The 20,698-nt window shown below is 46.7% G+C and overlaps 1 protein-coding gene across 3 annotated transcripts; it reads right to left on the bottom strand.

The window, feature by feature from the left end:
* Positions 1-1,467: 1,467 nt before the first annotated feature.
* Positions 1,468-19,447, bottom strand: UAP1L1 (UDP-N-acetylglucosamine pyrophosphorylase 1 like 1). Of its 3 annotated transcripts, none has more exons than XM_050980999.1 (9): positions 19,100-19,446; positions 12,077-12,281; positions 10,281-10,456; positions 9,062-9,234; positions 8,044-8,237; positions 7,075-7,215; positions 5,339-5,524; positions 4,470-4,577; positions 1,468-3,633 (listed from the first exon to the last, which is right to left on the bottom strand). In XM_050980999.1, exons 1-9 carry the CDS (start codon positions 19,374-19,376, stop codon positions 3,615-3,617), a joined length of 1,479 nt encoding a protein of 492 aa, XP_050836956.1. In that variant the 5' UTR covers positions 19,377-19,446; the 3' UTR covers positions 1,468-3,614. The 3 variants fall into 3 exon arrangements, with proteins under 3 accessions (XP_050836956.1, XP_050836954.1, XP_050836953.1); XM_050980997.1 differs by having other exon boundaries at positions 4,511-4,577; XM_050980996.1 differs by lacking the exon at positions 1,468-3,633 and having other exon boundaries at positions 3,641-4,577; positions 19,100-19,447.
* Between the last annotated feature and the right edge of the window lie 1,251 nt (positions 19,448-20,698).

The following is a 20,698-nucleotide window of genomic DNA, read 5'->3' as shown; positions in this document are numbered from 1 at the left end:
AGGTGCAGCCCCGGCACACAGGACTGTGCCCGGACCCGTGGAGGGGGTACGGCCATCGTAGCTCCTCCCGCCCAACTGCAGAGTGATCACGGCCGGGGAAAACCCTGAAGTGCTGCTGCCTCCGAGAGGACAGGAAATGCTGTCTGATGGCATTATCACCTGCCACGGAAACACCGAGACACAACAGTTTTCCAGCAGGCAGTGCAGGAACACGGGCCTGAGAGCAGACAACTGGAATCTGTGAGAGGATGTGAGTGGGTGAAAAGCAACTTAACTAGTTGTGTAAATAAGACCTGGCACTGAATTTTGGTATGCAGCAGGAAGCCACTCATCCTACACAATTCCTTCCTTCAGCTGCTCTTCCACAGACCCACAGCCCTGTGTCACTCCCCCTGCAATTAAAAATTTCCCTGCAGAGAAGGAGGGACATACTCAGCTGGAGCTGAAGAGCATTGTTTAGTGATGTACACATTCAGAGTCCAGAGCATAGCAAGTAATAACTTCTAGCGCAGGTTCATAATCCAAGAGGAAGAGGACAGCATTAAAGCAGCTGCTTTAAGACTGCTGCTCTAAGTGCTGGCAGTGAATTCACCTCTAGCCGTGCCTAAGTGGCAGGTTAGTGTCCATCATTTGAGCCTTTACATTTGGAATTCACCTCACCATAGATTTCAAGAAAATTTGGTGGTTTTTGAGCATTTAATGATTAAGAAAACTAATCAATCAAAATTCCTGGTAGATACAAAGAGCACATAAACAAGCAGAACAACATTTTAAGATGTCTAAAGCATGCATTCATTTTTAGTATTATTTTTCCTATCACAGGAAACTAATGATTTGTGTAAACATATTTAAAAACATACTTAAATCCCCAGCAGCCTGCACATGGATGTCAAGAGAGAAACGGGGAGAAAGAGGTGAGAAAGAAACATTTGCTTCTGACATTTGCTGGGTTCAGCCCTAAAGCCCCAAATGATGGCAGTCTGCCATTTGTGAGGTATTTCTGCCTTTCTCTACTGATTGTGCTACAAATAGAGTTGTGTTTAAGAAGTGACTCTCATTGGAAAGCAAAGTTAAAGTTGCATGGCAGCGTGTGCTCATTACCTACACACCAGCTGTGAGACTGACTCAGAACCATATTATTCAAATCTACTTGAAATAAGACTACCACCACCTGCAATTAAACTCCCTTCCCTCAATACACTAAGCTGAAAAGCTTGGAAAAAATATACAGGAGACAAGAACACAATATTCTATTTTCTGATGAAAAAATAGATCCCATAATGTCAACTCCCTTCAGGAATCACCCTCTGCTCAGTTCCATATGCCCCTGTAATCTGAAGAGTGGGCAATGCAGTCTCCAGATGCACCAGCAGTGACACCATCTTGCAGCTGGAGTGACAACATTCACAGGGACAGAGACAAGAAGTGTGTCTTTTCTCACATACAAGAAACACAAGAAAACACATATAAATCACAGTAACATCTTTATTGTTAAAAATGCTTAGATGTCCAGAAGTTTCTGGAGTAGTACAGGTGTTCCCTTTGTTTCAGGTACTTTTTTTCATTTTATAATGTGTACAAAGACTGTTACATACAGGACAGATTTTTTTTTTGTTAAAGTTCTCTCAAAATTGTTTCTATGTTCCAGTTTAAAATGAAGAGTCACAGAAGATAAAAAACCCAAAAGACAAGACATTTAGCATTTTAATTAACTTTTTGAAAACCATGTCAGCAGCTCTGTTCTGTGTGCATGGAAACTGAAGCTTTAAAAGAGAAAGAACTTTAGAAAAAGGAAAGAAATATTTCTTTATAGCACAGCAGAGTATAAAAGAAGCATGTGCTTGAACTTCTGAGCAATACAAACATACAACACAATATGTTCTCAGATATAAAACTTGACTTACAGGAATGGAATGTGTCATAGAAACACTGCAAAAAGACTAAAGAATTGGGTGACAAGGACAAATGCTTCATTTATACTAAAAATGTGAATTACTGGCTGCACATGCCAACTGAGGTAATCAGAACAAGTCATTAGCTGGTCTGCATGTGTGAAAGGATCATTACTCAAGTTCATGCAGAAACACTTTACAACCAAAAACTCTGATGATGACATTTAGATGCTTTCTTTAGAAAACTTGAGCATACCTAGAAACTGTATTTACTCTCAAAGTCATTTTTATACTTCCCCATTCCCTTCTCTATTATTCTGAATAGAGCTTCACATCAGAATTTGCAGAAAGCCACGGAACTTCATTATGCTTAATGAAATATCATAAGCAATTCCTCAGTAGAAGCTGATGCATGAAATAACATTTCAGATGAAATGTCTTTCTTGCTACCTTCCCTAACACCACGTTTAGGGGAAGAGTATGGAACATTTCTGAGGCGAAGGCCAGCCACCAGAGAGTGCAGCTGACACATCCTCACCAAGGCTGAAACATACTGAGTTAGATATGCTCAGCACAGGTTCTGCATCCAAATGGCATGAGCTTTCTGGGGCAGTGTCCAAAAACTGAACATGAAGAATCATTGGCGGCTTAAGGGTCAGAGTTACCCTGAGGCCTCTTGGCCAGGGCTGAGTTCACATGCTACATATGTTCTGACAATTAGTGTCCTTCATTAGCTGACATTTTACATTGTGGTTAGTAACATATCTAAAATAAAGGCATCTATGGAATTACTTCCTAAGTGAAAGAGTGCTGGAAAATCACCTGGAAAAAAACTGTAGAAGCGGAGGCTGGTGTTTTACTGCGTACCCTGTTGATGCTGAATCTTTTTTGTTTTGTTTTGGTTAGGCATTAAATTCTACCACTGGGATTTGTTTCTTTTACTACTTTCAGGTACCCCAAGAGAACCTTGTCTGAGGGATATGGTATATATTAAACAGGAAATGGAAAGGAAAACTGTTATAGTCAGGAAGGGCAGAGGGTCACGAAAATTTTTTTTTTCAATTAAAAAAGCCCAAGTCACTACAACTGTAAGGAGCAATCAGTCTAAGCATGGCACCAATGAGCCTAGATACAAAACTAGTCTGTTCTACTTTGGACTCCAAGCCTCAAGCAATGCTTAGGCACAGCAACACCCCTCCATACAGCACACTCTGTATGATCTGCTTAGAGGATGCAATTGCTGAATTGGATCTTCTAATCAGCACACGATTAGGGAAAAAACTGACCACTGGAGAGCAAACCTCAGTATCCAAAGTCCTTCCATACTTTTCAGGATGGGATCTCAGTCTGACTCCAACTGTGCACATGATTTAGAAACAAAACCAAACCAAAAAAACCACACCAACACAAACAAGACACCTAACAAGGCATTGAAGAAACTGAATCTTCTTGAAGGCAAAGCTGATTTATCAGGCCTTGACTGGCTCTTTTCCAAATTCATATGCAACAGTAAATAAGAAATGTAGGATCTGTTTAGCACCCAGAAAGTGTTAAGCCACAAAAGCAATTTTTTATAATGCACTTCATAGAGATTCAGTTCTTATAATGGATCTGACAAACGTGGATCTAATTTGAGAAGGAAAGGCTTCCCACTTCAAGAATTTTCCAGCATTTCCACTTTGTTTTCGTCGAGTACAAAGGGAGAAGGGAACTCTTTGTTCTTCATGTACACTTCCAGACCCTGAGAAGGTGTGAGAACAGTATTGTTAGGCTGTAAATGCACTATTTTAAGTCTGTAAGTGACTGACAAAGGTCAGAGACAAGGCAAGAGTTACAGTTTCCCCAGTGAAAGAAAGAAGCAGAGGCGCTTAGGAACCATAAAACCTGATGTCAGAAACAAACTTCTTGGGAGAACAACATGGGAAGGTGTGTCCTTAACTGACATTAGAATAATCCTGGCAAAGAAAAGTCTAATTGCCTTGTTTTCGTTTTGTTCTGACAACCTACTGATTGCAATGAGTTTGTCACCTGCATGTGTTGAGGAATACACCTACTGCAAGTAGCTGGCTTGCAAGTTAACACATGTAGAAACCTAGCAAACAGTGCCCACACATTCTCCTGCAATCTGCTATTTCTCACCCTGTCCATCCAATAGGGAAGCTTCTATTCTCATTATTAAATGGAAGTTTCAGTGGATCAATTATTTTCAGAGGAACAAACTTGAGAAATGGCTTCCCTAAAGCCAACATGTATATCATATTTCTCAGTCAGGATTCACTTACTGTGGGATATGAGCACAAATAAGCACAGAACCCATGGTTTTCCAATCTGAATATTCTGCACTTCTTATTAAGATCTCAAAGTGCTCAGGAACCTTAATGAAACTGCAGCCTTGTTGCAAATCTCATTTTACAGATGGCTAAAACTGAGAGTGAACAAAATGCTGAAGAGTAAATCATAATGGAACCACATAATGATTAACACAGAGCCCAAGTCCCTGTTTCCTTAATCTTACCATTTCTCATCAAACCCAGGCTAAAAAAACCATCTGTGTTTGGAAGGAAGTCAGATGCATACCTGTACACTCTTAAAATGCCTCCATAGATAGCTATTCTCACCTCTCCAAAGTAAGACACTAATGGAGAAATCTCACACACAGCCGGAGGATCTTCAGTTCCTGAGAGACTAAAGAAGAGAACACAGGATTAACTTCCTGCCATGGTTAAAAAACAGTGTATCTTCTTCAAAAGATTATCCAGAATAGGATATCCAGAAGGGTAAGACATTTGTTAAAGACACACGCACCAAACATTATGTGAAAACAAAGTGTGAAAATAAAAAGGAATTAACAGGTCCCAAATGTTACTCAGCAAAACCAAAACACCCCTTTTATAGAGATGCTTTTCAAGTAAAATGAACAACTTGTGGATCTATTGAACTATGAGTTGATGAAGTAATGGCCTCATGGAGTAAAAGCAGCTTTCCATTATACATGATGCAGGAAGGTATCTGAACTGGTAATCACTCTAACAACCAATCCTTAAGACCACCTGAGATTCCTGTTGGGAACACAGTCAGAAAAACTGTCAGGGCCTACAAATTAAAATTCCTTGCATTGCTAAATCCAGAGTGATGGGAAAGACTGCCATTGTCTAATAAGGTGCTGAAGGAAGGGCCGACTCATTACCCAAGAGCAGGGATCTGCCAGAGAGAATGCCCAGAGCCCCAAGCACTAACTATCTGGAGCACCCACAGTCATAAGAGGAGCAAGAAGTGTAGATATCAACCTGCATATCCAGAGAGGACCTGCTGAACAAAAATCACACTAAGCCACCCCGTGACTACACTAATGCCCAATTTCGAAGAGCCCAGCATGTGCCATTGGCCAGCTGGCATGGCTGAGCACTTCCATGAGAGAAGCTACAGAGATGGTCACAGATTTATACCTGAGTTTTTCTGGTATCCTGCAACCATTTTCATCCACAAATCTGGCTCCAGCCTTGAGAGCCCAGCGGTAATGCTGGGCCAGGAGGGCTTGCCGAGCAGTGGTAGGAGTATCTTTGTCAGCTATGTCTGCATTTTTTAGTGGTGAGAATTCCTCTTCTCTCAGAACTTCAAATGCCACAAAATTCCTACCAGCAAAGGGAAGAAAACAATGAACATGAAAACCAGAGCTAGTCATCAGCCCTGCTAATGCAACAACATTCATGGGGAAAGGCTCATATATATTTTTGGGAGAAGCACTGTATGCAGCCTGAGGCAGTCAAGCCAAGGGAAGCCCACTACCATTCTGAAGACCCAAGGAGTACCAGGGCTGTAGAATGGAAAAAAATAAGAAGCCTTCTCTTTTTGGGAACTTAACAACAGCCTCCCAACCTACCAGATCTGTGCTCAAGGGAGAGAAAAAGCAACAGTTCAACAGAGATGCCACAGAAATTTTTTTAGGCAGTGGGAGGTTCTTGGACAAGACAGCTCAGAACACAGCCAGACAGAGAACACAGCACTGTCCAGAGCTTGGGCAGAGTATGAGCAGTGCACTCACTGCAGAGCACTCCACCATGCCCCAAGAGATACCCCCCTGCTTGGGAATCTGTAGGTAAGGACCAACTAAGGACAGCAGCTCCCAGGGACAAACAAGCAACAAGGGAGGCCTCAGAGTTGATTGTGAAGTACAGCTGTTTACCAGAAATGGGAATGCAAATTAAAAAGCACCACCACATGTGCTTTCTGCACTTCATGCATGAAAGCACAGCTGCCAAGGTGGTTTTGAGCTGTTAAAAAACCAAAAGGAACCACTGCTTGCAAATGAGTTCTGTCATGGCTCAGAACTCAGCAGTGTTCCCATCACCCTGGGTTTTGGTTTTGTCTTTAGTTTGATACTACTTTATTTAACACATATTAGGAAACAGAGACTGGTTCAAACCTTGAGCTCTCTATTGAATAAAGAAAATAGTATAAAAATAGAAATAGGATCCCCAAACAAAGATAATTCAGTTTGCCTGAGGTCCCTCTTTGGCATTTATTAAAGCCTAAAACCGAATCTTCACTGCTGAATTTGAGACCCTGGAGAAATAGATTTTATAACAACACTTATGCTTAATTGCTAAAATCCTATATTCCCTAGACACAAGTACCCCTGACTACGTATGACACAGCACTCCCAGCTATGCTGCAGAATTTGGAAAGTGAACACTGACAGTTCCACTTGGCCCCATGGTGCTTAAGTAAACAGTTTTCCAAGCACAAAGGGTACAACCTGAGCCCTGGCTTAACAAAAATGCACCCAAAAATGTAACCAGAGCTGCAGTTGTCATGGAAGCCACAATGCTGAAAGACCCAATTTTTGCAAGTCTAAATACTCCAATATGTGCTTCACTGGCTTTGCACTCAATAGTGTATCTTCTTTTGTTTTTCCCAGGCTGGCAGAGGCCAGGCCAGCCAACACATCCTCAGGAGGATGACCAGTCTGGGAGCAGGGTTGGCGTAAGCACTGAGTGCCTTGTGAGCTCCCCTCAGAGCCCGCGGCGTTACAGTTGGATTGGAGCTGGGTGTAGATCCAACAACCTTCCTAACAAGCCACACACAAACCATGTGCTCCCTGGGATAGCTGGTTTCAACCTACAGTCATTCAAATAAACACTGAGAAGGGGAGGAGAAAAGTAAAATTATGTCTGTCACTAACTTAGAGAACTGGAACACATCAAACACAAACTTCTCCAGCTTTATCCCGTTCGGTTTTAGTGGTTTTACCAGATTTCCCTCCTTGTCAATGTAGGGCACCTTCTTTATGGCTACATGATGCTTTAGCTGTGACTCCCATTTTCTGCAAAAGGAGAAGAAACCAATCATTTTATTTAATTCAGGCCCACTTAGAAAAAAGCAATACACTTGAGGGAAGCAAAAGGCTCATTACTGCTCTGGGTCAACTCTCAACTGTTTGTGGGTGTTGCTCCCTCCCATATGATCCAAGTCACATCCAGGAAACACTTCCCCAAGCAGAGCAGCCTGGCCATGGGCTCTTTCTGTACTACTGGGACATGACAGTCAGAGGAGAGGGAGAAGTATGCATCAAGCTGAAATTGCAGGCAGAGGTTACAAAAAAAAAAGAGGCAACCCTAATTGTTATCTGATTGGGGTGAAAACAGAGCAGATCCCTCACCCAAGGGTGGTTCAAGCTCTTCAGGAAGGTTGTACAGCTGCTCACTGAATGCCCAGCATCACATTCCCCATTCCCCAACACCAAGGTGCAGAGTCCACCCGCAACTTCACCCTCTCCCACAAACTCTGTTGTCCCAAGCATTGGCACGGCTAACATTCCCCGCAGAAATCCATGGATGAGGCTGCATCACTGACCACACTGCAGCCTGCACAGCTGCTCACCCTTGAAGGCCCAGGAAGATTGTGCACTGGTATATCTCAAATGATTTAGTTACAGTGAACCTGGAAACTTCTTCCTTGGGTAGGGCCTGGAGAGTATGCTGAGGCTGTCAGAAAGGGGACTCAGGTGTTTGGAACTGTTTGGAAGAGATAGGAAGTGAAAGGCAATATAGGGAATAACCATAACTAAAATTCCAGAGTGCGAAACAGGCACACCCAGTCTTGGAGGTATTTCTGGGCTGCACAGTTACCTAGAAGGTCTGCTGGGACTTACTGGGCCACTTTTTCCAGGAACTCAACAGTGAAGAAGTGGTTACAGATGTTGCCAGCACTGAACACCAGTCCCCCCTCAGGGCGCTGTTGCTGTGCAGTCTCCAGGCTGATCTCGCTGTACTCCACCACCTGGTACACCCCATCCACACAGCACACCACCCCAACAGGTTCCGTGGGGTATGCCTTCTCCACTACCTGCAGCCACAGGACACAGATTTATGACAAAGAGGAAGAATATCCCAGGACTATTCCAACTCCCAAGTACAAACAATCCCACAGGACTGTTGCCTGCTGATCCTCCAGCACCTCAAGGCTGTGTAAGGGGCCCAGAGCAGTCTGGAGGCACATTTTGCCCATTAATTCAACATAAACCCCATTACTCAACCACTTAATTTGAGTTTCTCAGAAGACAGTTAAAAGCAACCTGCATAGTGGGCGTTACTTTTCTTATCAAGGATCAGGATCTGGCATTAAAAGAAAGCTGTTTGCAACTATTAGCCTTCAGCTTCCCATTTGTCTGAACAGAGCTGATGACTCACGTAACATAAATTTCGCTTCAGACACGTGCTGCTTTAAGTTAACAAAATCCAGGCTGTTACGGCTTTCCCCATCTTCCACAGCAGAGCGTAAGAAATGCCTCTATTAGACCTAAAGGCACATTTATAAACCACAACCCAGTCCAGAATGGCTTCTAGACAGCCCATAGCAAGGACTATGTAGCAAGGACTGGGCATAGGTGCAAAGCAATTCCAGTCTGCAGTTTCCTGTGCAGATATACTTCCTGCTCTAACTGAAGTTTATTTTCCACATTACTCTGGGAAGAACAGAGGACACCTACGGGTAGAAATGTGAAATGCAGTGCAGGCAGCAAGGAACTCTAAACCTGCTCAGAGTGAGCTGCTGATGTGCAAAGGGTTGAACACCACAGGTCATGTAAGCTCCCTGCAGCCACCAGCTTCCAAGTGTTATCAGACCCAAACTCCCTGTAGGAAACCAGCCAAGTGCTAGCATTGCTTCACCTTTGCACCGCAGTCTGCCCCTTTGGAAATACAGAAACCTATGAAGACTGGATCTGCCATTTTCACAAGGATGTTGTCCACACAATATACATGGACATACTGGATTCCACGCTGTTTCATATCATTCAAGATCTTATTATCCATCAAAGCACGGTATAAGCCACCATTGCCATCTATAATGCAAGAGAAAAGAGAAAATCTTGGATCATTTGTGACTTTGGGGTGGTTTTTTCCAGGTAACGGAGCAAAAGCAGAAAGTACTGAACAAACTTTCTTGAATGGAAGAGTATGGAATGCTTTCTAGCCAAGCGCTAGTGGTAACAGGTTTTATTTCCAGTTCTGCCACACAGTTCAGGGAAGCATGTTTTCACCCCAGTTCTCTCACTTGAAGAGTGGGACCATGGGGACAAGCCTCACTGAGCAGCATTATGAGACTTTATGAAGGTTACTAAGATCCTCAGAGGGAGACTACTAAATGACAAATCTATGCAGAGGGTGGGAAAAATCTTTTACACTTCTCCTCCAGTACGGGGCAAAAGCATATTTATTCTCTTTCTTGGAGAAAGACTAAAATAAATCTTACTCTCTGTTTATCCTCCCCCCAACTTCTCAGTGCCTTTTCAAAGGCTTGAACTGCAGCTGTACAAAAGACACCTCACCTGCACGTTTATCACAGATCACCCATTTACAGTTCCTCCTGGGAGGCCCCTGTCAGCTCGGGAGAACCACTCTGCAGCTGCAACATAGCCCCAGCTGGGCTGCCCTCACCAAGTCTCTTACCATGTCTAGGTTAAAAGAACATTACAAGGTGAGACATTGCTGTCATTTTGAAAAGAGTTCATCTTCTTGCTGCTTTTTTGCCCATTTCCAGCTATCAGCCTTGAGCTCCTGACCTTCATCACAGGAGGCAGCACTCCAGAGACCACATAGAGAGCTTTGCAAATGCATCTTTCTCCTACCCCACAGCCACAGCACTTCTAATCCTGCCACACTCACAGACTTGGATAAAAAACGTGCTGTGGTCAAATGTCCAGCCAGAACTAAACAGATGTATGCTCCCGATTACCAGCCTGAAACATTAGAGAACCTTTCCACATTGACTGGAACCATTAGCCCTGACCCCCACAGCCTGCTTTGTGTGCCCAGGCAGACTGATGACCCGTAGCAACTACCAACACATATGACAGTACTGCAGTATGGAAGAGGAAACAGCAAGTACCTGGAGCCATGGCAATTTTCCCCTTCTCCTCCAAGATAGCCTTCCCATCAAAGGTGACAGCAGGCAGCATCCTCTGTTCAAACATGACAACGTTGCATCTGTCCAAGTTGAAGTAGTTGTGTTGGACAAAAAACTCTTCTGTTGGCCCCAATGTGAACTCACTTGTCATGATATACCTAGGCAGGAACAATGGACTTGGCAATGAGAAAGAACAACACAAGTGGAAGGCAAAACTACAAACTGAAGAGAAAAGAGAGGAATCCCAAGAGTGTGAAATGAGACACAGCAGCATCCTGTGGTGAGCAACTGCACACAAGAGCTCTCCTCCAGAACTCATCCTGCGGTAAGGCTGCATGGGGTCCTATGACCATATCAGGGCATGATCCTACCCTGGCCTAGCTCCAGCCAGGACAGAAGAGCCTTGCCCTAAATGTGAACAACATCTGGATACCCGGATGAGCTGGAAAACAAGACAAAGGGCAGAAAACAGGCTCATTCACTCTAGATTCAAACTGATGTTAAATGTCTATAGAAACCCTGGCCAATTCACTCTGCCAGCACCTCTTCAGTGCCAAGGCAAACAGCAGTATTTCCATATGTTGGCTGCATGGTTTGTTTTTGTTGTAAGTATATCTATTTCCTCCTTTCCTTTCAGCTCCACATTGTTTCTGTCTCTTCCTCCACTACTGTCTAAAAGCCACCTTCATAATCTACCTGTCAAACTCTTCAACAGCTATTGGCATAGGAATACAGGGTCCTCTGTCAGCATGAGAAAACAACATAGAAGAGCCTGGACCTCAATTCCCGATCCCCAGTTTACATCTCTGTAGCACACCATAGCCTGGGCCCAGGTGTACTGGAGCAGCAAAAAACTTCAACTGCCTCCTCACCCCTGGGAGGGGAACTGGAAACAGATGTGGCATCTTGCAGATAATCCATCCTGGCTTCCAGCAGCTCCAAGGTTGATGCATTTGCAATTCAGGTCCTGTATACAAGGCTTCAGGAAGAAGAACAATATGGACTCACCTTCCACAAAGAAACAATGTATGAATCAAATTTGACTTCCAATTTGCAAAACAATGTGGCACCCTGAAGCCCTCAGACACCTACTCTTTCACTGCCAAAACCCTGCCTCAGACCAAACACTGATCCCAAAAGTGTATTTCTACACAGTCCTCATGGTCTAACTAAGAGCATTTGGCAGAAAACATTTCCAGACACATCTGCAGTGCCTTCCTCTCACCCACCACACCCCATAGGGAATTCACATTTTGCAGAGCTCATCTCTTTTGAATGCCAGGAGCAGCCAGCAGAATAGGCAACTGTAAACAGTGACAGCAGGAGGTGGCCTGAACACAAAGCAAGACTTTTTTACATAGTTTATAGACAAGGGGAGGAAGAAGGGCTTGGAAGGCAAGCTCTAGGTTGTCCTCCATGCAGGAACCTGAGAAAGCAGAAATGGATGAAATTTCTTGTAGAGCATCTGCAACAATAACTGAAAAGTGCTGTTTACAGTGTTGCCAGTAGCTGCTTGCAAAGCCAGCAAAGTACAGCAGTTAGTGTTGTGGTCAGTGATACAAAGGCTGTACTCAATCCCTCAGGTCTGCACACATGGACCTGCCACCTCCCATCCCTCTGCACCTTCTTCCAGCCTCTGCCATCACAAATCCTGCCAACAAAAGGCTCCTCTCAACCTGTCTCTGTATAGCACCCAGCTCAGTGCTTCTTGAAGACAACATGGGCAAGACTGGAATGCAAAGAGCCCCGCACAGCAGGTCTGGCTTTAGGTCACCTACCAGGGAATGATACACTTGCAGTGGTGTCTCTTGCCAGCAAGCTGCTCTATTTTGCGGATTCTTTCTGCTTGGATCTGATACAAGTTCTTGCCACTGGGCAACCCCACGTTGTACATGCCCTTGGGATAGCTGACTCCCAGGCGGGTTCCTTGTCCTCCAGCCAGGAGTAGCACTGCCACCTTGTTCTGTGAAATTTGATGTAAACCTGTAGAAAAAGAAGCCCAAGAAAATATAAGAACCTCCAAAGCAATCAACACTCTATGTTCTTCTCCTCAGCATTTCTGCAGAGCTCAAGCAACAGCCAGAAGCTGCCAGTTCAGTGTTGGCAGCTCAGAGAGAAATATGCCACTGCACACACAGGAGAAAATTCCTTTCAACTCCTGGATGCAGCAGTTTCTTTACCTAAAGCAACAACTGGTGCAAAAACAGACAATAGCCATGAGCTGCAGCTTCGGAGATTCAAATTAGGATACAAAATCTTTACTAGGGAGGTAGTGCAGCACTAGAAAAGACATCCAGAGAGGAAGGAATGCCCCCTAAGGTTTTCAAGGATTACTTTAGTAAAGCTGTAGCTGACCTGCCCTGAGGCTGTTTACAGTTTTGTTCCAAATGGGGGTTGGACTAGAGATCTCCAGAGGTCCCTTATCATTCCTATATCCCAAAGAAGCCAAGTCTCATCATCTTGAGTAAAGCAGGAGGATTTCTGGAATCTGCCTTAATTAATTATCTGTACCTGTGCTCCAGCTTCAATAGAAGCTGAACATAGCTGCAATCAGGGCTGGTAATACAGTCAAGCCTGCAGGAGCTACAGCTTCCACAATCTAATTGAAACCAGTGTCAGTGCTCCTGACAAATCAGGGAAGTCCAGAACCTGGGAAAGAACCAGAGCACATAATAAACACTCAGATCACTCTCTGACTCTGGTCCTTGCCTTCTCCAAAGTCAACATCACAATAATGATTGACAACTGTGAGAAAAATTTTTCATTAGGGAACACTTTGAGTTTCTCTGGGGATGCAAGGAACATTAGGCTTGCCATGTCAGAAGCCACAGCTCTGCTGCAGGTAGCTATCAGCGCCTTCTGCCATCACACAGCACTGAACTGCCACTGCTCCTGCAGCCAGGGACAGCCTGTGGAGCACCCCAGCCTTCAGGAAACACCTCACATTAACCACAGCTGAGGATAAAATATTCCTGATTTGGACTGAAAGATATGGGGACCAAAGAAATTGAATTAGAAAAAAAACAGGATTGGGTTTATGCTAATCTTTAAATAATTGGCTGTTTAAATGAACAATAGAGCAAAAATACCAACTGCTGTTTTAACAACTTGGCTCGATTTTAATTCTGTTCAAAACTGCAGCTTCCAGCAATTTTCTCAGCAAAGACTTAAGTTGTCCATGACATTACAGTAACACCATTCCCCTTCCCATGCTTAAAAGTTTCAGTCTTACCAAAGCACTAACACAAGACTTTCTTCCTAAACACACCCCTTCCAAAAAGACTGGTGGTGTCCTGGCACACAGGGGGCCAGTTCCACAGCCAAGGTTCTGCTGTAGAGTAGCCACAGGAGTGAGAGCTGGAAGCCACCTCTGGAGATCTTCAATCCTCCAAGTAGGATTAGGAGAGCTCCCTAAGAAGAAACCTGTGGGTGGAAATCTTAGGATTTCTAAGTTTCAGGAGGGCCTTGGACAGCAGGGAAAGCTTGAATAGGTTTGAATTGGTAATGTAAAAATTTAAACCTTGAATAGGTTTAAATTGGAAATGTAAAAATTTAAACCTTGAATAGGTTTTAATTGGTAATGTAAAAATGGGAGGATCTGGGTGAGCTGCATGGTGATGCAAATAAGACATCCGGCATTTCACAACAAACCACAAGCAACAAATGACTCCTTTGTGCTTCCACTGAGCTGCCTGGGACACTCAAAGTACAGAGCAGAGGGTCTCAGCTCTTACTTATATCAAGTATTTGCTCCAGTCCCATCACGTGGTTTTCCTACATGCTCAGCTGTTTGCCAGTGCAGGGCATCACTGCAGGAGAAGGGAAAGAGCTGAATGGAGAGGCACCGGAGCATGGCTCCAAACCTTCCCATGCCCTGGCTTGGGTGGTGGCTGTTTCCCTACTGGGATCCTGCACAGAAAGAATTTATGGAGGGGAAAAACAAAATCCTAAAAAAGTTGCCCTGTGGGACACTTCCAAACTGTTCTGCCTCATCCCTGGAAATACTCAACACCTGGTTGGACAATGCCCTGAGCAACCTCATATAGTGAGTGGCATCCACGCCCATGGCAGGAGAGTTAGAACAAGATAATCTTGTCCTTAACATCCCTTCCAACCTAAACCATTCTGTGATTCTGTGAAATGGGCAATTAAAACATTTTTAAAGAATTCTTTTTCTATAAAATAATCTAGAACTGAAACTTGAGCTAAAGTATTTCACAGCAATTTAAAACAAGCTGCTTGAGGTCCAAGCTCAGCATTTGCTGCTCTCAGTTGCTGCAGCTTGAGGGATGCTGCTTTGGAATGCAATTGGAATTCACCCACCAGTGGAATAAGTCGGGCACTTGCCCTGCTGCATCTCCCCCCTGCACTGCCAGCCTCACACCAACACACACACTCACATTCTGATGCAACAAACCACACCCACAGATCCCAAATGAGACGTTTCTGCAGAGCAACAGATTGTGTCCAAGAGCACCATTTACATGAATGACACTCTGAAGTCAACACTGTATTGGGAAAGTCAAGGAGGTCTCCACTCTGCTCCATATCAAGGAGCTACAATTCTCAGCCACACCTCACAGGTGCCATAGCTGGCATCACCCCACTGAAATGCAGATGCCCCACAGGAGATAGCAGTTCTCTGAAGTTTTCCACACAATGACAAGGGGATGGGATCTGCCCAAGGAGGAATTGCCATCTCACACACATCTCCTGGAGGGGCCTCTCACTGCAGGGACTGAAACCTCAACCTCAGTGGGATAAACTCAAGCCCAAAGCAATATCACTGATAACATCAATGATGTCACTTTTTTAACAATCCCGCAGACTGACAGGACCATATTCCAGGAGGGCTCACCATGGTGCACAAGAACAACCCAGACAGGGGAGTGCACCCCATCATTTATGGCATTCTCAGTATTTATGATACAACCCTACAACACAGACAGTTTTTCCAAGTTCTGATCTTAGGTCACCATGAAAACAAATAACACCAAAAATTTGAGTAAGTAGCTCTGCTCTGACTTCCCAACTGTAAAATCACCAACATTCACAACTGAAGTTCATAAAAAATGACTCATCTGGCCTCAATGGAAAGATCTATCCCCTTTAAAAAAACCCACCTTATTTTCTGCAGCATATGAAACACAAACAGCTCAAGTAAAGAGAAAATGCTGAGATACCTACCAATGCTGCAGTTAGTCCTACTCCACAGAAAAAGTATAAAAACAAAAATAGATTTTGTAGGAGGAACAGACTGATCTTGCAAGAAAGACTGAATTTTCTTACTGAACAGGCACATCAGTCCCATTACAACAGCAGTCAGTAAGAGAAAAAGACTCCAAACTTTTCAATTCTGCAAAGCAGTCAGATAACCAGAATGGCTCATCAAACTCTCTGATGAGATGGGGTACATCTCAGCCCATGGCCATGACTTAGATTTCATTAATAAAACACTGACAGAATGGAAAAGTGCTTGGGTCTATGTTTGATTTATACCATCATTCCTAGGGCTGCCCAGAAAATGTGATTGTTAAATGTCAGTGTTTAAGATCTGAAAGCAAATCTGACCAGGCAGTTTTGCTGTCTGAGACACAATAACAACAGTATTAGTTTTTTAACTATTTTAAAAATATCTCAGGTGTTCCTAAAGCAAGTTTTCAGTTGTCTGGTTCCTATCCATAATTTTTTATCATAGAAAAAGGGGGAGGGGGAAGGAGGAGATATTATTCCAGCTGTTCAGTCTTTGGAGGATGCAATGCAGGTGGCAGCTGTGGGGAGCACAGACAGAGGACAGAGCATCTCAGCTCAGCATGATGATGACCCCACAGCCACAGGCTGTACCAGCCATGCAGTCTCAGGGACACTGGACAGCAGGTTGGGATGGCTCACCTGCTCCCAGCCTGCTCAACATACCAGAAACAAAGGCCTTTCAGAGCTGCATCCCCTCAGAGACCTAAGATCCTGCAAAGCCTGTCCCCATGGTGCTGGTTCCACTGGGAAATGCCAGCAGGAATGCTACCACATCTTCAGGGACACACAGCAATGCCCGGGTTCAGCAGAACAAAGTCTTTGGTCCTGATTGCCTTGTTCCAGGAAATAAAATCCCTCTTCAGCCTTAAACCAGATCATAAAAACAAAACAAATGAAACAGAACATCTGTGTGTAGGCCTTCTGGTAAAAATTCAGGCTGCCTGCAAGGCTGAGGTGGCCTGGAGCCATCAGACTTTAGGGTCAGATTATTTGGGCACAGCAGCAGGATCTCAAACATATTAGACCGGGGCTGCTGCAGGCAGTACTAGCAACCAGCAAGGCCAGCCCACACAGGAAGCCTGGCCTTACTTTCCTTTCCATGCTGCAGCCAGTGACACAAGGCAGACACACCAGCTCCTCACTTGCCTAGCTGGCTGGGGGACAAGTGACCCAGTTTGATAAAGCTGTTAGTTTAACTGTGGAGCCCTGACCCAGCCCTATCTGCCTCTAGGACTCAAAGGGTCCCTTCCTCTTCACTGTGACACCCTCAAACAGCCATGCCAAGATGGACTGGGGGGTGGGGGTGGATGAGAAGCTCAGCATGCCCTGACCAAGTGCACTAACATCCAGAAAGTCCCTGTGCCCTGGGCTGATACCACAAGAGGCAGCAAGTGAGAAGGAGGAATTCTCTGCCCTGCTTAGGTGAGACCACACCTGCAGTGCTGCCTTCAGCTCTGAGGTTGTCAGCATGAGAAGGACATAGAATTGCTGGAGCGAGTCCAGAGGAGGCCATGGAGCTGGGGGCAAGAAAGAGAGGGAGAGACAAGAAAGATCCAGGGAGAGCTCAGATCCCCTTCCAGGGCCTAAAGGGGCTCCAGGAGAGCAGGAGAGGGACTGGGGACAAGGGATGGAGAGACAGGACACAGGGAATGGCTCCCACTGCCAGAGGGCAGGGCTGGATGGGAGATTGGGAAGAAATTCTTCCCTGTGGAGGTGGAGAGGCCCTGGCACAGGTTATCCAGAGAAGCTGTAGCTGACCCTGGATCCCTGGAAGTTTCCAAGGCCAGGTTGGACAGGGTGTGGAGCAACCTGGGACAGTGAAAAGTGACCCTGTCCATGGTAGGGGGTGGAATGAGATGGTCTTTAAGGTGCCTTCCAATCTAAACCATTCTGGGATTCTATGATTCACTGTACCAGCTTATGTTCCCTCCATCACCACTCAGCCCCATGAGTGGAGTCTGACACAGCAGAAAAGCTCCTCTGCCCTGTGACCCTGATGCTTCTATTTCTGTTTCTGCTTGGAAAATTTGACTCCCCTGCCCACACATCCTCACCTCTTTACTGTCAACGCTGGGCCAAGGCTGTGCAACCACTTGTCAAAATTTAGGCAAGTATCTCTACAACCCAGGTGGGTCTTCCTGGCTTTCTTTTTTTTATTAAAATTATTTTTAATGATGCTGCTATGTTTTATAAAGAAAGATCCAAGACACATATGGGCCCTTATTAAGTAAGAGTGTGCACTTAGAAAAAAGCACAGGACATCCATGTAAGATTTACATGCTGTGGGAAGAGCACATCCAGCCACCATCTCCCCCATTACCCCTAGCTTTCACACACCCGCATCTACCAGGCTCCAAAAACCATGGATTATGGACTTTACTGGGCTTCTCCCAGATCCCATCTGCCTCCTGCTGCACATGACACAGCAAGGATAGGGATCAGCACCTGAGACCAGCCTTTGCATCTGTTGGTGGGCTGGAGCTCATCCTCCAGGCAGCTGCCCAGCTCAGCAGCAATGAAATCCCCCACGCTCCCACCCTCCCCAGAGACTCATAGTCATAGAATGGTTTGGGTTGCAAAGGACCTTAAAGACCATCTCATTCCACCCCTGCCATGGGCAGGAACACCTTCCACTACTCCGGGTTGCGCCAAGCCCCATCCAACCTGGCCTGGGACACTTTCAGGGATCCAGGGGCAGCCACAGCTTCTCCGGGCAACCTGTGCCAAGGCCTCACCACTCACAGGGAACAATTTCTTCCTAATATCTAGTCTAACCCTGCCCTCTTGCCAGTGTGAAGCCATTCTCCCTTGCTCTGTCACACCAAGTCCTTGTCCAAAGTTCCTCTCGGGCTCTCCTGGAGCCCCTTTAAATCCTCTAGTATTACATTTTTTCATGACAGATACTTTAAAACACTCCCATGCCCTCTAAACAGTATTGTGTCATGTCCACTTGCTTTTTGAACACGTCCAGGGATGGTGACTCCACAACTGCCCTGAGCAGCCTGTGCCAATGCCTGACTACCCTTTCAGTGAAGAAATTCTCCCCAATATTTAACCTGAATCTCCTTTGACAAAACTTGAGGCTCTTTCCTTTTATACCGTCGCTTGTTCTGTGGGAGGAGAGACTAAGCCCCAGCAGCCTATCACTGCCTGTCACGGAATTGTACAGATCTGATCCGGCCCGGCACGGCCACGGGGCCTCGGCCGCTCCATTTCATAACGCAGAGTGAAAACTCGGTGTCTCAACCAAAGTTCCCCGGGCCGAGGACAACGGCTGCCGGCGCTAAGGGCCGGGCGTAGCCTTGACCCTGCTCTCTTCCTCCTTCCCCGACCCGCAGTCCCTGCGGCTCCCACCCGCGGTGCCGGGGGTGGACTGCCTAGCGCCCCGCGGTGCTACCGCAAGGGGTGGCTCCTGCCCCGGGGCCCCGCCGGGGGCAACCCCTGTCCCGCACCGCTGGGGCTCGGCGGAACGCGGAGCGCCCGAACCCCCGCGCCGGACGCCGGCAGCCCCGGAACGGAAGGGACAGGCGGCCTCACGCCCCTCTCACCTTCCGCCTCCCAGCGCTGCAGTGCGGTGGGGCTGCTGCGGCGGGCGCTGCCCAGCAGCTCGGTGGGGAGCGGCTCCATCCGGCCATCCAGGCGCTCGTGCGGGCCGCGCTGGCGGGCCCCGGCCGCCGCCGCTTGCCGGCAGTGCTCGCCCAGCCCCGGCGGCAGTGCCGCCAGCAGCGCTCCGCGCTGCGCCGTGTCCAGCTCGGCCCAGAACCGCAGCAGATGGCCCTGTCCGCACCGCTCCAGCTGCGCCCGCACCTCCTCGGGAGGGTCCATGGCGTGGGGAGCCCTCGCTGAGCTGCGCGGGACGCGGCGGGACCGGGCGCGGCAGCACCGGGCCGGGGCGGAGCCAGAGGTGCCGTCCCGCTCCCCGGAACTCCTCTCCGCCGCTCGCGGGTCACGCGGTCCCGGGGTTTGGGCGCCTTCTCGTTCTGGGGTTCGGGAGACGATTGTCGTCTCGCTCCACTCCCGGCCCCGCAGGAACTGCGTCCAGCGCAGCGCTTCCCCCATGGAATCACAGAATAGGCTGAGTTGGAAGGAACCCTCAAGGATCATCGAGTCCAACTCCTGGCCCTGCACAGCGCCATCCGAAAGGGAGTTGGTGTTGTCTAGACCCTCCTTGAGCTCTGTCAGCTTAGTGCTGTGACCAGTTTCCCGGGGAGCCCGTTCTGGTGCACAAACACCGTCCGAGGAAGAACCTTTTTCCAATATCCAAACTGTACCTCCCCTGACTCAACTTCAGGCCATTCCCTCAGGTCCTGTCCCTGGTCGCTACAGAGAAGCGATCAGTGTCTGTCCCTTCTCATCCCCTCAGGAGGTTGTAAACTGTCAGGGTGACTCTCAGTCTCTTTTCTCCAGGCTGAACAGACCAAGTCTCAGCCACTTCTCATACAGCTTCCCCTCAAGGCCCTTCACCGTCTTTGTTGCCCTCCTTTGGCAACTCTCTGATGGCCTAATGTCTTTCTTACTTTGTGGTGCCCAAAACTGCCATCAGAGCTCGAGGTCAGGCCACCCCAGCCCAAAGCAGAGTGGAACAATCCCCTCCCTTGACCAGCCCATGATGCTGGGCCTAATGCCCCCAGGACACAAATGTCCCTCCTGGCTCCAGGGCATTGCTGACTCACATTCAACTTTCTGTCAACCAGGACCCGCAGGTCCCCTCCTGTGACACTGCTCTCCAGCTTCTCATTCCCCGGTCTGTTTGTACATCCTGGGTTACCTCATCCCAAGTGCAGAATGTGGCCTTTTCCCTTGTTGAACTTCACATGGCTGGTAATTGCCAAGTCCTCTAAATTGTCCAGGTCTCCCTGCAGAGCCTCCCTCCCTTCGAGGGAATCAACAGCTCCTCACATTTTTGTATCATCTGCAAAGTTGCTCAGTTTCCTTCCAGTCCTATGGCCAAGTCATTAACAAAGATGTTGAAGAGCACAGGGCCAATTATGGAGCCCTGCAGAACCCCTCTAGTGACTGGTGCCAGCCTAATGTCACCCCAGTCACTGTCACCCTTTGTGCGTTGCTCACCCATCACATGATGTGTTTACCCAGCTGAATGCTGGACATTTTATCTGGAAGGATACTATGAGAGACAGTATCAAAAT

Source organism: Serinus canaria, chromosome 17 (genome assembly GCF_022539315.1).
Source record: "Serinus canaria isolate serCan28SL12 chromosome 17, serCan2020, whole genome shotgun sequence".
Classification (NCBI taxonomy): domain Eukaryota; kingdom Metazoa; phylum Chordata; class Aves; order Passeriformes; family Fringillidae; genus Serinus; species Serinus canaria.
The sequence above is the reverse complement of the archived record's forward strand: the minus strand, read 5'-3'. Positions and strand labels throughout refer to the sequence as shown.